The sequence below is a fragment of the Eucalyptus grandis genome, chromosome 10 (assembly GCF_016545825.1).
Source record: "Eucalyptus grandis isolate ANBG69807.140 chromosome 10, ASM1654582v1, whole genome shotgun sequence".
Lineage (NCBI taxonomy): Eukaryota > Viridiplantae > Streptophyta > Magnoliopsida > Myrtales > Myrtaceae > Eucalyptus > Eucalyptus grandis.
Window position 1 is genome coordinate 35,834,144 of NC_052621.1, and position 15,826 is coordinate 35,849,969.

Sequence of the window (15,826 nt, forward strand, 5' to 3'; positions counted from 1 at the left end):
TGCTCTGTTGAGTATGATTAGAATATTAGCCGATGTCAAATGCAGTCCACACTCATGAAGTGAGTTCCATAATCCCTTCTTGTCCGAATTCAAAAGAAAATTAATAAGATGGCGAGGCTAATAAAATATTGGGGAGATGAAATGATAGATTAAGGCTAAATCGAGACACATGCCATCATTCGAGTTTGACATTTTCGTTCGGGTGGGAGGGAATAATTGCGCGGGGATGGTCAGTGCGCGCAAGAGAACAAAAGCCCCGTTTCGTGCCTATGTTGGAGGATCTAAAGTCTAAAGAATCGATTTTTTCTCTAAAACCCGCTGTTGGGTCGATAATTGCTTTAAGGTCGGCTGGCCTCCGCCCTTTTCTTGATTAGCGCATATGCGGTCCCTGTCTAGATCGACGATGGAAGGGAGAAAGCTCTCTTCTTTTTGGCCATCTTTTGGAATATAATAAATTCCATTATTCTCTCTCCAGACAGCCTTCTATTTCAAGTCACACTCTGTCCTGGTTTTATCTCACGCGGACATGGAAGCTTGATCGCCTCCTCTCTCTCTTTCTCTCTCTCTCTGCCGGAGACTTCTCAGAAGGGCTGCTTCTTTCCTGCAGCGTACGTCTGTCGTTTCCAGAAACCAGTAGCTGTTTCTTCTGTGCTTTTCCTTTTTGGGTTTGTGAAGTTCTTGAAGAATGGTCTGGTTAGGATCGTGGTGCTGAACATCTTCTGAAGTGCTGTCGGTGGCCTGAGGTTCTTGCGGGTTTCGGTTCTTGGGGGAGCTTTGATTCTTGATTTTGCTTGCTGATATTTGTGGCGTTTCTCTTTCATTTGGAAGTCCATATGTGAATCCACTGTCTGAACGGGAGAAGAAAAAAAATCTAATCTTCATCTTGTCCTCTTGCCACCTTCTCCCTTTACACACTTCGCCGCTTCACATCGCGACTTGAGGGAAGCTCGCCGCTTTCTTGCCGAATCCTCCCAAAACCCTCTTCATACGCTCCAATCCCAAATCCTCTCCTCTTCAGCTGAACCTAGCCGGGCCAAGATTCAGCTCCGCACATACCCTTTGAGCTCTAGCTCGCAGATTCACTCTCAAAATCGAGTCTTTTCGGCCTCAGAACCGCCTATTTCGACCATTTTCGGTGCCCAGAGCTCTCGTGACTTGAACCCTTTTTTGGATAAGCCTCGCTTGAGAAGGAGGTGAGAAAAATGCAGCAGGACCCGTCATCGCTATTTCAGCCCACGACGAGGCCTCAATTCCCGGAGCAAGAGCAGCTGAAATGCCCGCGCTGCGATTCCACCAACACCAAGTTCTGCTACTACAACAACTACAACCTCTCCCAGCCGCGCCACTTCTGCAAGAGCTGCCGCCGCTACTGGACCAAAGGCGGCGCCCTCCGCAACATCCCCGTCGGCGGCGGCACCCGGAAGACCGCCAAGCGGGCCTCCTCCAAGTCCAAGCGCCACAATGCCGGGTCTGGTTCAGACGCGGGCGCGGACCACCCGCAAGCCCCTGGGTCGAGCCAGGCCCACAGCCGGACCACCGAAGAGGCGTCGCAATCTCCGCCGCCAGGCTTCGTCGGGCCGACGTTGGATCTGGATCCGGCCCGGTTTTACGGCTCGCCATCCGACCTGGAAAGGAGGATGCTTGATGTGAACGGATCCTTCAGCTCCCTCCTGGGGACGAGCGGGCCATTCTTGAGCATCTTGGAGGGTCCGAATTTGAACGCCTCGGGAGCGAGCAGCATGGTGCGGTTCGGGGGCCTCGGGGACGAAGTGAAACCGGGTCATGGCCACGTCCCGGGGTCGGCTCGCGAGCCGGGCGCAGCGGCGGACGGGGCCGAGAATTTCATGGACATCCAGAACGGGGATGCGGGTTGCTGGACAGGCGGGAGCGGATGGCCCGACCTCGCCATCTATACCCCGGGTTCGAGTTTTCACCGATAGAGAGAGATAGAGAGATTACTACTAAAATTTGGTCGATTGTCTATTCCTTCCGTTTTCCTATCTCTTCCCTCATTTATCTTCACGGTGACGAGTTTCCTGGCATCGGAATGTAGATGAGAAAGCGGAAGAAGGTACATTACACACCTTAGTATATACCGCTAAAACATATGATCATAGGTATGCTTTTGGTCTTGGATTATGTTGTAGCCCCTCTTGTGCTGGATCTATGTTGTCCCCACGACTTACTTATGTGACTGAATTTACAAACTACAGTAGGCTTTGTGATATAGGGTGTGCTTTGCACTTGTAGTGTTCGACTTTTTTACCAAGAAGAAGAAGTGATGTTGAATCCATTGCGCAAGAGAGAGGAAGGAATGCAAGCATTTTGGCATTTTGCTTCTGTGCTTTTTCTTTGGGAGTTCTGCAAGTCATTCTTACAATGTGGGGGGTGATGATTTGAGATGATGAGGGCATGTTCTGACTGAGATGATGAGGTGGGACTGGGAGTGGGTGAAAGATATGGGAAGTGGGGGGGCAACAGGAGTCTCTTGGTTTCTGGTTGAATGGATTTTGCGGTTTGTCTTGTAAAGCATGGACAAAGAACTGGTTGTGATCTCATTGGATATTATTTTATTGCCGGAAGTTTCTATCTTTGTCGCCTCTTTTTTATTTTCTGTAAAGTAGTGGCGAAATCGTCCAACACTCCCTTTCACCTTCTAAAACGAGTCAAAATGCAAATTTGGTTTTTAGCAATGGAAGAAGAAGGTGCTCTGGCATGGCTCTTCTTCTTGTTGGATGATAGCGTTTCCTCTGCACTATATGACGATATAGAGCATTGGCTCATGTGAAATTTCTCCTGAAAAACCTGTGGGAGGGACAGGGATTTAATGACTAATCTTCCGTGAGCTCCAACGACTAATAAGATATATGACGAACTCCTCGATTCGGGTATACCTAATCGGTAAGGCCCGTGTAGGCTTGGGCGAGCCAAGATAATAACAAGCCGGTGCTGAAAAGGAAATCGCTTACTTAAGTTCGTCTATTTCACCTTTGAGCCCCTTCAGTAATCTATCGATGTGGTAACTTGTTGCGTAACATTTTAGAAACTGTCCACTGGGTTTCAAGTTGTTGAGGATTTAAAATGTGTTCCATTGAATATAACTTCATTGCACTCTTCTGACAATTAAATGAATTAGGAGGAGTTTGTACGTTAATCTGAAGCGACCACCTTCCTGAAGTGGATGGTGGTCCTCGCGGCAAGAAATGAAAATTGAACGGTCGATTCGTGAAAGGCCGGAAATTAGTTGAGCATGCCTGGTGAAGGAGGTGGCTAGATACAGCTTGACTTTTTTAATTTCTGGCGTGATTGCGTTCTATCTTACTTCAAGCTAATTAACTAGGATTTGTACACAATTTTCCGTGAAAAATGAAGGAAGAGTTAGCGACTCTAACGAATTTAATTTTGCTCACGTCAATGCAAAAAGAAAGGCGGATTCTCTGTAGTTGATAACAGAGTATCTTCTTTACTCGATTTATCGCTTAGTAATCCTTAAGGAAAAGGATAGGAAAAGTGAGACTCTTAAAACTTTGAGTTTGTGGAGTGGCTGCTTTGAGTTGATTGGCATAAGTAAAGTTAATCCTTTGCATGGCTCATTCCTCTTTGATGCGACGGTACCGTTGAAAGCACCACTTGTGATTTGAATCATCTCTTGTGATGATCAAGTACATTTCTTTTGTTAATACGAATTTTAAGCGAACGAATCAACAGACGACACATTAACCGACCCAAAAAAGAAGGAAAAAAACAGACCACACCTTTGTTTTTTTTAGGATTCATGCAAGACCTTGTCTTGTCTGAAGAACCCGATGGGCAATCCTTTGTCCCATCAAGGCGCGACGGTAAAGCCCCTTGGACAATCCGATGGAAATTCTCTAGGGGCATGATACTGAGTAGCCCGTCCTACTGGTCAACGGGCAAAACATCCTCCGTCCATTAGCCTAGCACTTGAGGGAAGGAATAATTGCCTATGAAGTCTTGAATTTATTGTGCAACGGTTAATTAAGTTATAAACATTTCAATTCGATCAATTTAATCCTAAATCTTTTCAATGATTTACTAATTTTTAGTTGGAAATATCTAATGTAAATACCGGCTATTCTATATGGCATGATTGGTGCTAGTGTGGATACGTTTTATAATTTTTTAAAATTTTTCCGATTTCTTTTCTCTTTTTTCATTTTTTTTCAATTTTTTTTTGTCGGTTGGTCCGTGGCCTTTGCAATGATCAATGGAGGTCACCTCTCATAGGAATAAGAAAAAAAGAAAAAGAAAAAGGGAAGAAGAGGAAAGAAAAAAAAGGAAAAAATCAGAGTTCTTTTAAAAAATAGTTCATATTATCATTAGTTGTGCCATGTAGAATGATCAATGTCCATGTGGATAATTTTTTGGCTAAAATTGGTGGAAAAAACTACATTGACAAATGGTCAAAAATGTTTATGACTAAGTTGATTAAATTAAAAAGTTGAAAATCGAATTGACCACAATACAATAGTTTTAGGACTTTCTAAACGGTCTTCCCCTTAAAGGAGACAAACAAGATATCTTGCTTGTGATAACCTGACATGTCGAAAATCCCTAGAGCTCCGGTCTCCTTCTCTCTCTAGGAAACTGTCCTTATTCCCTAATTATAGAGGGGCATAAGCATCGCCCTCACAGAACTCTCATCGGAAATCAACCTCAATAGGGGAAGCACCGCCCAAGGACCGCAAATTTACTAGTTCCCTTCGTGTATAAGTAAGTCAGCCTATACTTATGCATTAAGATTCCGTGTACACTTTTATGTCACCCATTCAATCTAGCTCTATTACTATTTCCTCGCACGCTTGCTGACTTAAGTATCGGAGGGCCAATCCGATTTAGAAATCCGGATTGAATTTCGTGCATCTTATCCCAGCGGGCGAGCCAAGTTAGACGTCTATCTCTGGTTTAGGTGGAAGAGATCGAGGGAATAACGTTGGCTGCGAGATTACAAGCAATGGCTCCAATTCAAGTTTGGACCATTTGACTTTCGAGGGGATTTTGCTTGGTCGAGAACGACTACTGTTCGGAGCGGCAGGGAACTGCGACTTGACTTCCTTCTCCAACGAATGAGGGGTCTGTTTCGATGTGGACACGAACGAATTTTTGGCCTTTCCAACTACATTCCATCCCTATCAAAACAGTAATTTCTATTTTATAAATGATTTTATCATTGCTTGCCGAGTAAGTAAATACTCGAGAACAGAAGTATCTTCTTCTTCCATGGCGATCGGGTTATATGCTACCGATGACTTGCTACTGTAAATTGAGTCACATTCCAACATCGAGTATGCGATATAAAAAGTGGGTTCGGTCTCACTTTCTCAAACTTTCCTTAACTACTCCAGATGAAATAGTGAAAATATTTTTCTTTTTAAAAAAGAAGATATAATTTGCACGTATTTATTTATAGATTTTTGTTTCTTCCATATGCTTACATAACGGAGTGAGTGATATTGTAGTAAGTCGTAAAAGATTTTATGATAGAATTTTTTTATAAATTCATGATAAGGCTGAGGCACAAATTAGGATGCCTATTTAAGAGTTGATTAAACTCATGTTAATAATAGAGGTTTGTTGTTTCTAGAAAAGAAGCAAAAATTAGACGTCAATCTGCTTGAGCCTCTTGTGTGAGCCTAATCTGCTGATCACAGGCCCAGTCCAACATGCTTTAAAACTCTCTAAAATTTTGGGCTCGGTCCTCCCCTTCTCTCCTTGATATTCGATTAGATTTTTATTTTTTTTAAAATAACACATGGCCACTATATGGCTAGACGTGCAATGTGATCGCTATAACGTGACCTCTAAACTTTTGATAAATATTTAATTTAGTCTTTAGATTTTATGAAAATATTCAAATTCAAGAATAATATTAAGCATTTTTAAATATTGAATATTTGCTCATAATCTAATGACTAAATTGAATTTGTATCATAAATTTAGGGATCTCATTGAACATATTAAAAGTTTAGAAATCACATTGTATATTTAATCAATGTTTGGGATTACATTAAAAGTTCACAAACCATACGTCACACATCTAATGCAAGTTCATGGAGGAAATTACCTCATTTTTTTAATAGCCTCGACACCCTACCTATCCAATAGAGAATTATACTACAATGAAGAAATAAAAGTATGAATTAATTTTAGAAAATATATCCAAACCATTAAAGATTCATTCCAAAATGTTAAATTCGCCAGAGGACTTATACAATAATATAGTTTGAACGATTTCAATTTATCTTTCGATCCATTATTTAAAAAATACGTGGTTATTGTTTATGGTTAGATATCAATGTGCATATCACTCGAACGTTTTGGTACAAATTTGGAATTGAAAGTGCTGATAAATTTCCTCTATAGATATATATATACCTCGAAATTCAAAAGGTTGCAATTTTTTTTTAAGTCTTCGAAAAAGCACGAGGAGTCGTTTACGAAGATTTCGCCGAATTCAGAGTCCAAAAACGGAATATCTCGATTCTCCAGGGGCCGTCATATAAAGATCGAAAAACTTTAGACCAGAGAGAGACCCCTTCTCTCTCCCTCCTTGCGGCTCTCTCCGATTTCTCTGCATCTCTCTCTCTCTCTCTTCGGTCCAAGCTCGATTCTTCCATGGAAGCATGCGCGGCGCGCTCCTCCGCGTAGCTGAGCACCGCTAACGAGGCGAATCACGCGAACTCTCCAGTGACGAAGCAATGTTCGGAGCCCCCCAAGCTCGGCCGCGGCGTCGGCGGCGGCGGCGGCGGCGGCGGCGCCGGCCGTGGCGGCGGCGGGGCCGGGGGCGGGGGCGCGGGCGGGGCGAAGCGGTTCCCGCGCCGCAGCCCTCGCACCGCCCCTCGGCGCCCCGGGCGGTGGCGGCCGGCAATCCCTACCGGCGCCGCTGGGCAGCGGAATCGCGGCTCTGGCTCTTCTGGCCCTAATTCGGGCCAGGCCGCCGCCGTGGAGGAGACGTTCAGCCTCGTCTCCGGGAACAACCCGCTCACGTTCGCGATGATCATCCGGCTCGCGCCCGATTTGGTGGAGGAAATTAGGCGCGCGGAAGCTCAGGGCGGTAACGCGAGGATCAAGTTCGACGCCAACCCGAAAAATCCATTGGGCAATGTGAGTTTCTCCGTTGAATTTGGTGATAGCTTAGTTATGATTTGCAATTGGCTTTTCTTATTTTGAATTTGAAGACTGTCGTTAGGCTTGAGGGATCACGTGCTTGTCGGCGTTCTGATTGAGGCGTAGCTTGTTGTTCTGAATTTGGAGGCATTCTATGGATGGCTGTGATTGCGGTCGATTTGTGGTTTATGTTGGTAAATCCGTGTTTGGCAATTAATTGCGCATGGCCAATAATCGTGTTGAGCGGTGTCTGATGAGGCTCCTGGCAGACTTGCTTCCTGTTTTTGCGTTCTTAACGTGTTTTTGATAGTCGTGCGGTAGGTGATTTGATTTGAGGAGCACATTTTGTCCCTCGCAGTCTGTAATCTGCGTAAAGGTCAATTAGCTAGTGGAGGAAACATGCCTGAATGAATGGAGGATGACAACTGATTTTTTAAAGGTTTCCGTCTCCACGCCTTGTTTGTTTTTAAATAGGTCCGCAGATTTTAGTGTCATTTTGTCCATCACTCGAATCTCACTCGAATGATATGAGTGATAACCCCATGTTGCAACAAGAATTGGATAGCTTTAATCCGTGGCTGCATGCCTTGTAATACCATTTACCCATGTACACAATCGGCGCTTAGAAACAATACTGAGTATGGAATGGCCCATTTTAGTTTCATAGTGTAGTTTTGAATTTCTTACAGAGTAGAGGGGCCCACTCTTATTTCATAATGATTAGCCTTTTTCCCAAAACATTCCAAATAGATCAGGTGATCAGCTTTATAGTCAGTTCTATTCCTTGACTTGAGACTATGAGAATTCGAGGCATATTCTTATTCATGCCGAAGATGCTTCAATTCTTTGCCCATAACAAGATAAGCCAGCGTCATCTGTCTAGAAAATGAGATGGTTGGGCTCATGATACTTCTCTGCTTGTCTGGGACTTTTACATCTATTATTGTCCATCCTTTTATGTTTCTAACTGATTTTTTTATTCGGTTATGCTCTCTAAAGTTTCATATGTCATCAGGTCATTGATGTGGGAGGTAAGGAGTTCAGATTTACATGGTCACGCGAGTTTGGTGACCTTTGTGACATATATGAAGAAAGGCAGAGTGGTGAGGATGGAAATGGTCAGCTTGTTGAATCTGGTTCTGCCTGGCGCAAGTTGAATGTGCAGCGGGTCTTGGATGAGTCAACTAAGAACCATGTGAAAATGCGGTACGAAGAAGCTGAACGGAAGCTTAACGCACGAAAGTATGTCCATGAGTGTGAATACGTCTTTAGATTGTTGACATTGTTTCAGTGTTCACTTGCACCAACATGTAAACATGCATCAATGGACATATTCACCTCTTAATTTGTGATTTCACCATATTTAGTAGTGGTGAAATTGGTTGTACAGGGAGGAAGGACATGGGCCTGCTTTCAACTATGGCTCAAATCCTTTTAAACACAATACTTTTGATTGGTGCATGGCAAATGAAGAGAACAACGAGCATGATGATTGCTGTCCATGTTTCCATGCTACTGTCCTCACTTTTCTTGTAGAACATAATTAGCGTGATTTGTGATTGCTAGTTTCTATGTTAAGATTGGGTCCTAGGCCTAAATCAGATTGGCTTGGCTTTGTATGAATGGAACGGTATAGGAAAGCAACCATTGTAGGCTACCACTATATAATTTGGATTCCGAAAGATTTTATCGCTACTATCGGGTGGGGGCCTGTCTTTCGAGTCGTTCTTACGGCCGTGGTAGCTGCAAGCCAACCTATACTTTCCTGGGGCTTGCTCTCTCGTCTTCTTTCCTCCGCCTTCCTCTCGTAATTGACCCTATCTTTTCTTTTCTGCTACGCCTATCCATCCGTCAGATTGACATCCGGCTGGGTGAACGATAGCAGCTCCTGTGCTTTGTTTATAACCATGAGCTTTTGCAAGTTGGGCGTTATCTTGGCAGTTTCAATGATTCTCTTTCCAGTCATCCATGAAAAACGTATTTGATTATGGCATTGCCACTTCTGATGGCATTATCTTTTGGTTGAATACACATTTTCATCCAATGGTCCCCTGTATTTGCATTAATGCATTCTGAGGCATTTTACATGTTATAAAATTAAAATCGTACATCAAGAAGTATGCTTCTTTTCCTTGTCATCAGTTTTGCTGTTATTCATGTTTAGCGATACATCCGTAATTAAAGAAAGGCTAATTCTCTATTGACTCTTCTACTGGTGACAGGGCTATTATCCTCGAACCCGGAAACCCGTCTATGAAGAGCCAAATAAAGCAATTAGCTGCTGTTGAGGGTAAGCTTTTGCACTAAGACAACATATTACTTTTGTGTAGTTTTTCTTATTGCTAGGCTAAAGCTTCTAGACTATTGATTTTGCTCATCGTTTACTTCATACATAATGAAGTGAGATCTCTTTCACTTTCAATGGTGCACACTTGTCAATATTCAGGAGAGTTTTAAGGACAAGAGCTGCTTGAACTTTTGTAGTGGAACTTGCATGTACTTAGCAATTAAGGGTTGTCAGAGAGAATAGAACTTAAGATATGATGCTGTTGAGATGTCATCTTATTTTACCGACACTTATTGGGTTTTAGTATGGTATAAGGAAGCTGGTAATTTGTTTTGCAATATTTTGCCTGAGTCTTCTAAATGTAGCTTCCTCAGATTTGACTGAACGCTGATTGTATTTTTCTGTGCATATTATGTACTACAATTAAGCATGATAATATTCCACGTGCTCTGCTTCCAGTTAACCCACGAAGGATGCCTTTTATGCAAAAGAAAGAGCTGCCATTCAAGAAGCAGAAAGTTGGTCCATCAAGTGGTGAGTGCGGTTATGAGAATGGTTCTTTCAGTCAACAATCTCAAACCTGATATACATGGATTTATTTCATATCCATTATTAGCCTTTTTCTTTAGCATCTCCTTTTCACGATTATTAGGACATTTAACCCACATCTATTTAACTATTGCCCCAGTTCCTGTTGGCGGCCCTCCTAAATCTGCCTTTAAATCAACTCCTTCTATGCCTTCAAAAACTGCTGCAAAGGGTAGAAGTTCATCCTCACCTCTACCATCCCCACCTGACCAATCTGGTGCTTCGACACCTCCGTCTGGAGCTGCAAGCAATTCTAAGAAAAATGTGGGCTTGGGAGATACTGTGGACGCTGAATTGATGAAAAGAGATAGCATCGACACATGTGAGAGGAACCCAAGCAAAGTTGCCAGGGCAGTGGAGGAAAGACCAGCTCGTAGTTCTAACTTCGGTGATAGGTCTATGGATTTGCAGAGCATGTTAATCAGTTTACTCAAAAAGAATCCTAAGGGGATGAGCCTGAAAGTAAGTGTACTGCGAAAACCTGTTGATTCTATTTAATCAAGGAGAATCCTAAGGGGATGAGCTTGAAAGTATTCTGATTTGTGGGTCGATAAGAAGTTATAAGACCTCCATAGCTTGGATTAACTTATTTCAAATTGCACGTTTCGAGACATCTTAGTTTATGCGCATAGTTTCCAAGATTCCTTCTCATTACAGTGTAACCTGTATCTTGCAGGCCTTGGAGAAGGCGGTTGGAGACACAATTCCAAACTCTGGAAAGAAAATAGACGCTATCATGAAGAAAGTATGTGCCTAGACCCTTGGATAATCTTGTCTGGCACAAGTGGCAATCTAATCTCCTCTTCCTCTTTTGACCCTCAGATTGCAACTTTTCAAGCTCCAGGGCGATACTTGCTGAAGCCTGGAGTTGACGTAGACAGCTTCAAGGGGCCTTCACCTGGAAATGGAAGGTATAGAGTAGCTGTCGATATAAAACAATATTTCATTGGGAGACTTGATAAGTTTCACTTTTGCTTCATCTAGAGTGGAATGTTTTCTCCTGATCCCGGGAAGATTCTCTACAGTAAAAATGTTTCCGGAATTCAGGGACCATTGTGTAAAGTTTGTTTGTTTCGTTGTCAGCTACCGATCCGTCGATTAGTTGAGGAAATAAAAGGGCTCGATTTTTCAGATCTAAAATTTACATGTACAAACTATACTATTGCCAAGAGTAAATCTTTAGTTAAAGAAAATGAAGGAATCTGAAATTTCAAAGGCAAGGGAATTGACTTGGATGTGTTATATATAGTGTTAAGTCCTTTTACATAACATTCAAGTAATTATATCTGTAATGCACATCATGGTTTGCCAGCTCTCCCGAGGACAATTACAACCAGAGATCAGCTGCTGAAGAAGATCTGGATCAAACATCTGTACCGGGGCCTACTCTTATTGAGAATGCACAACAAGGTCAAGTACTTGAAAGATCGAATTCTGCAGTGGAAGATGGACTAATTGATTCAGAAACGGTAGATATTGAGCAGAATTCACCGGACATTTTTGGTGATCAGAAGAATTCTGACCATAGTGAAGGGCGGGCTGGCAGTTCTAGTGACAGCGGGAGTGACAGTGACAGTGAAAGCGGTAGCAGTGATAGTAGGAGTGGTAGTGGAAGTCCTAGCGGCAGCAGGAGCAGGAGTAGAAGCCCTGTTGGTAGTGGGAGTGGGAGTAGCAGTGATAGTGAGAGTGATGCTTCCTCCAACAGTAAGGAAGGGTCCGATGAGGATGTGGACATCATGACAAGTGATGATGACAAAGAACCCAAGCACAACTTTCAAGTGTTGGAACCCGTGCTATCCTCTTTACCTCACGAAGATAGGGCTGTGCAGGATGAATTTGGTGACAAACAGGAGGAACATAATTCTAATGTACTTTACAGACAGAAAGACTTGCCTAATGATGGCCAGGACATTGAAACAGATGTGAATGAAGAACTCATGGGAGATGTAAATCGCATTTCACCTAATCAGGAGGAGCTTCTAGAAAAACAGAGTATTATTGGAAGTTTGTTTGATGAAAGAAGAGAGATTTTTGAGGACAGCTTTAGACGCGAACAGTCAGACAGCTCTGACAGAATTGCCCATAGATCGAGAAGGGGATATGATCTGCAGCACTCCGATGTCAAACGGGATCGAGTCAAAAGGTCAAAAGTTCAACGGTTGGCTCAACCTTCAAGTCCTGGGGGCAACTTTCCTCAGCATATGAGCCCTCCAATTTTATCTCCTGGTAGGCCAACGGACGATCCCTTCAAAAGCCCTGTCCCCATTGATGGAACTGACAGGGATGTGATAGCCAATCCTGGCTTTCAAAAGGCACCAAGCCAGACATTTCCTGGAAAATCCACGTTGCATTCACAGCAAACAGGACGCAGGTCATCTGATCAAGGTGTTCGTGGATTGACCCAAAATACTCCAAGAAGACCCAACAAACGTTCTGAGAGCTTGGACCATGATCAAAGGTTCTCGGATAAGAGTTCCACTGTGCAAGAAGGGCTTACATCTCAAAAAGATAAATCTGGTAAAGATGCTTATTCTGAAGGTTTCACTCCCGAGAAGGTGTCAAAAGGTATGAAGGATGGTCTAAGTGGAGGCAAACATTCTTTGTCCGCTGGCTCTTTACATAGTGAGACAATTGGAAAGCCAAAGGACATTGAACAGAGTTTAAATTTGCACACAGGATCCTTGCCAAAGGATTATGCCAGGAGTTTTAGCGACAGATCCTCTCCAGCTAATGTAAGAGGTGCCATGCTCCAAAGGGAGCTTTCAGACTTGGAGTTGGGTGAATTACGTGAACCAGTGCCAGAGGAGGCACCTGTGAAGAAGCAATTTGAGAGGAAAGGTTCATTTAAGCAGCCTGAAACCAAATCAACCAATTCAGATAGCTGGAAAACAGACTTAGGTAGAGGAAAACCTCCTGGAATGCCATCTGCAGACTCAGGAAAGCTGTCTCCGTCCAATTCAAGTGTTAGAATGACAAAAAGTTCTGAGGGCTTCTCCAGAAAAAGGTCCCGAGATGATGAATTGGCAACATCCATCCCACAAGGTTCACAATCTCAGTTGCAACAGTCCTCGAGGATAGATCATGCAGAAATTGCTGGACCATTGATTAAAACCTTGGATGTTAGTAAATCCAGAAAGAACGAAATGGGAGAAAGCCAAGGTACTGCTTCAGAAGAATTTGGAAAAAGTCAAAAAGTAGCATCGGCTAATGGGTCACGACAGCCTCATAAAAAAAGGGGGCAAGTTTCTCACCTTTCAAGGGAAACTAAAATACAAGCATCCAGTACAGCAGGAAGCATGATGAATGGACAGAAGGATGTCATTTCAGCTCCTAATGGTGGCCAGAAAAGGAGAGAATCGTCTTCTGATGAAAGTAGTTGTTCTTACTCAAAGTATGAGAAGGATGAACCGGAGCTCAAGGGACAGATAAAAGATTACGCCCAGTGAGTTGCTGTTTAAGTACTTTGATGAGTCTTTTTTTTCCCCTTGTCTTTTTGCCAAATGTTGATTTTTTGTGACCTCCCATAAAACATATGGGCTTACTATTTGGTGTCTAACTCAAGTTGTTATGTTATGTTAGGTACAAAGAATATGTGCAGGAGTTTCGTGACAAATATGATAGTTATTGTTCATTAAACAAGTTACTGGAGAACTACAGGTGTTTTGATAAATCCTGTCCATACTTGTGTACTGTTTTGTGATTTCTTTTGCTCGCTTACCTTATAAGAGAACTTAATACCTGTTTCATGTAGGAATGAATTCCAGAAAATGGAAAAGGACCTCGAGTTTGCAAGAGGGAAGGATATGGAGAGATACAATAACATATTGGCACAGTTGAAGGAATCCTACAGGCGATGTGGAGAGGTATGATCTGATCTAGCTTTCATGTTGATTTTGGCACTTGATTTTTTTGTCTATATTGCCAAGAAACTGTCTTCTCTTTGCTATGATTTACTCCTTCCATTGTAACCGACTTAATTTGTTTGTTATGTGATTGTGCTTCACTTTGACTTGGTAAACATTTTCTTGGTAGTTGAATAATGTCATTATGTCTTGTATCGCCTTTGAAATTAAAATAATGCTAGTGCCTGAGCTTCCAACATCCAACTTCATTACGTGACTAGGGGCATCATCATACATATAGAACGGCATGTAATTGCTGAATTCTGGGATTGCTGGTCTATGAATGCTGTTTTGGCATTGTGGCAGCTGTCCTCTTCATGTTTGAGTTATGATTTACTTGGTACTTTCTCTTCTCTTTCTATTTTTTAGCTAATCTCCTCATGCATGTGCCAAAGTTTGTAAGATGACTTCTTAATATTGTATGGGAGATGACTTCTTAATATTGTATGGGAAATTGATTGTTTGTTGGAGCTTAGAAGAAAATATACTATTTCTCCACTAATTACATTGTTTCTGTGGTTTAATAATTTTTAACTTGCATCGTCTTCACTTGCAGCGACACAAGCGGCTAAAGAAAATATTTATTGTGCTTCATGAAGAACTGAAGGTAATATTTTCATAACACGAGAAACTTAAGTTCATGACACTAGTGAAAACCCTCTTTAGTCACACACATTCGTTTTGTCATTGTGAAATGGGTTAGGTTGGTTACTCTTTTCTTTGGAATCTTGCAGCACCTTAAGGAGATGATTAAAGATTTCGCAAGCGCGTATTCTAAAGAATGAGGACGTTAGATTATGCCTGTTGCCTTCTCTTTGACAGACTCCTTTCTCGACACACTCCGTTGGCCATCGAATTATGTGCATTCGGTGAAAGATTTGTGACGTCAGTGTCTCCTGTGTGTACCTGATGTCGAGATCCATCTGTCTTGCATCTCAAGGGAATTTTCTTTGGCTGGGAAGAACCTTCTCCCAATGCTAATTCTCTCTGGGGGAGATAGGAGGTGGATCGACTTCACTATTTTGCATTCGGCACTTCAAGTGGCATGGTTGACTCGGAAGGCTATAGCTGGAATTTGCCCGCACACACATGTACAGGTTGAATCTGCTCCAACCCCCCTCTTTGGCCAAAGCTCCGTAGTTGGTTCTCCCATTATTGTGCATAAACTAGGTTCTTAAATTTATTGTATCACCAATTTTGTTAGGCAGTTGTTTTCGCCTTTTCTTTGTTTTCCCTGAGATAGGTAAGGGCAGAATGGAATTGTAATTAATTTTTTTGTAATATTTATACATGTAAAATGATTTTCAGTTCCAATTTTCTCTGCGATCTTGCTAGGCTACTCAAGATACGAGTAGGAGATTGAAAAGGTCCAATTGTCCTGAGATTTCTTCTCAATGAATCGTGAGGTCGTTGTATGTTGTCCTTTGCTTTTTATGCCGTTATTTGGCGTTATTTGGGGTGCACATGATAAAATTTCCGGTTTTATTTCAGAAATTGAGAAATTAAAAATTTTAGCTTATGATTTCTTCTTTAAATCTATTTCTGGAATAGAAATCTTAAAAATTAAATTGCATCATCAAACAGATCTTTCTTCCAAACCTGTTTCAGGGAATAGATAAATAAAGAAGTAGATATTTTATCATGCGGGTCTAGAACTTTGATTTCTCAGCCAAACCTCCCCACATAAATAAATAAAAAGAAGTAGATATTTTATCACGGGCCAAACATATCGATTTCTCTTCCATCTTTCGAATGCCTAAATGTAGGCCATTTTATCACCTGCCGGGCGTTTGAGGAATAGATATTTTATCTCAACTTTGCTCAAACAAAATGGGCCAAAGAATAGTGGCGTCATCTTTCGAATGCCGTCACTAGTGTAGGCCAATGACCCGCCGGGCGTTTGAGGAATAGGTTTGGGTTG

The 15,826-nt window shown here is 42.3% G+C and overlaps 2 protein-coding genes across 2 annotated transcripts; both read left to right on the forward strand.

Annotated features, from left to right (window-relative positions):
• Positions 1-337: 337 nt before the first annotated feature.
• On the forward strand, positions 338-2,593 carry LOC104423038 (dof zinc finger protein DOF3.1). Its single transcript, XM_010035495.3, has one exon. The coding sequence runs from the start codon at positions 1,203-1,205 to the stop codon at positions 1,938-1,940; it is 738 nt and encodes a 245-aa protein (XP_010033797.2). The 5' UTR covers positions 338-1,202; the 3' UTR covers positions 1,941-2,593.
• Positions 2,594-6,839: 4,246 nt separating this feature from the next.
• Positions 6,840-15,320, forward strand: LOC104424143 (dentin sialophosphoprotein). The gene is made up of 12 exons (XM_010036519.3): positions 6,840-7,125; positions 8,144-8,370; positions 9,351-9,418; positions 9,875-9,949; positions 10,104-10,465; positions 10,680-10,748; positions 10,826-10,914; positions 11,316-13,445; positions 13,583-13,660; positions 13,755-13,866; positions 14,462-14,512; positions 14,640-15,320. The coding sequence occupies exons 1-12, from the start codon at positions 7,015-7,017 to the stop codon at positions 14,688-14,690; spliced, it is 3,423 nt and encodes a 1,140-aa protein (XP_010034821.2). The 5' UTR covers positions 6,840-7,014; the 3' UTR covers positions 14,691-15,320.
• Positions 15,321-15,826: the final 506 nt, after the last annotated feature.

Coding starts and splice junctions, on each gene's coding strand:
- LOC104423038 (XM_010035495.3), top strand. CDS start 1,203: ATGCAGCAGGACCCGTCATCGCTATTTCAGCCCACGACGAGGCCTCAA.
- LOC104424143 (XM_010036519.3), top strand. CDS start 7,015: ATGATCATCCGGCTCGCGCCCGATTTGGTGGAGGAAATTAGGCGCGCG. Junction 7,126..8,143: donor CGAAAAATCCATTGGGCAAT/GTGAGTTTCTCC, acceptor ATATGTCATCAG/GTCATTGATGTGGGAGGTAA. Junction 9,950..10,103: donor GAAAGTTGGTCCATCAAGTG/GTGAGTGCGGTT, acceptor CTATTGCCCCAG/TTCCTGTTGGCGGCCCTCCT.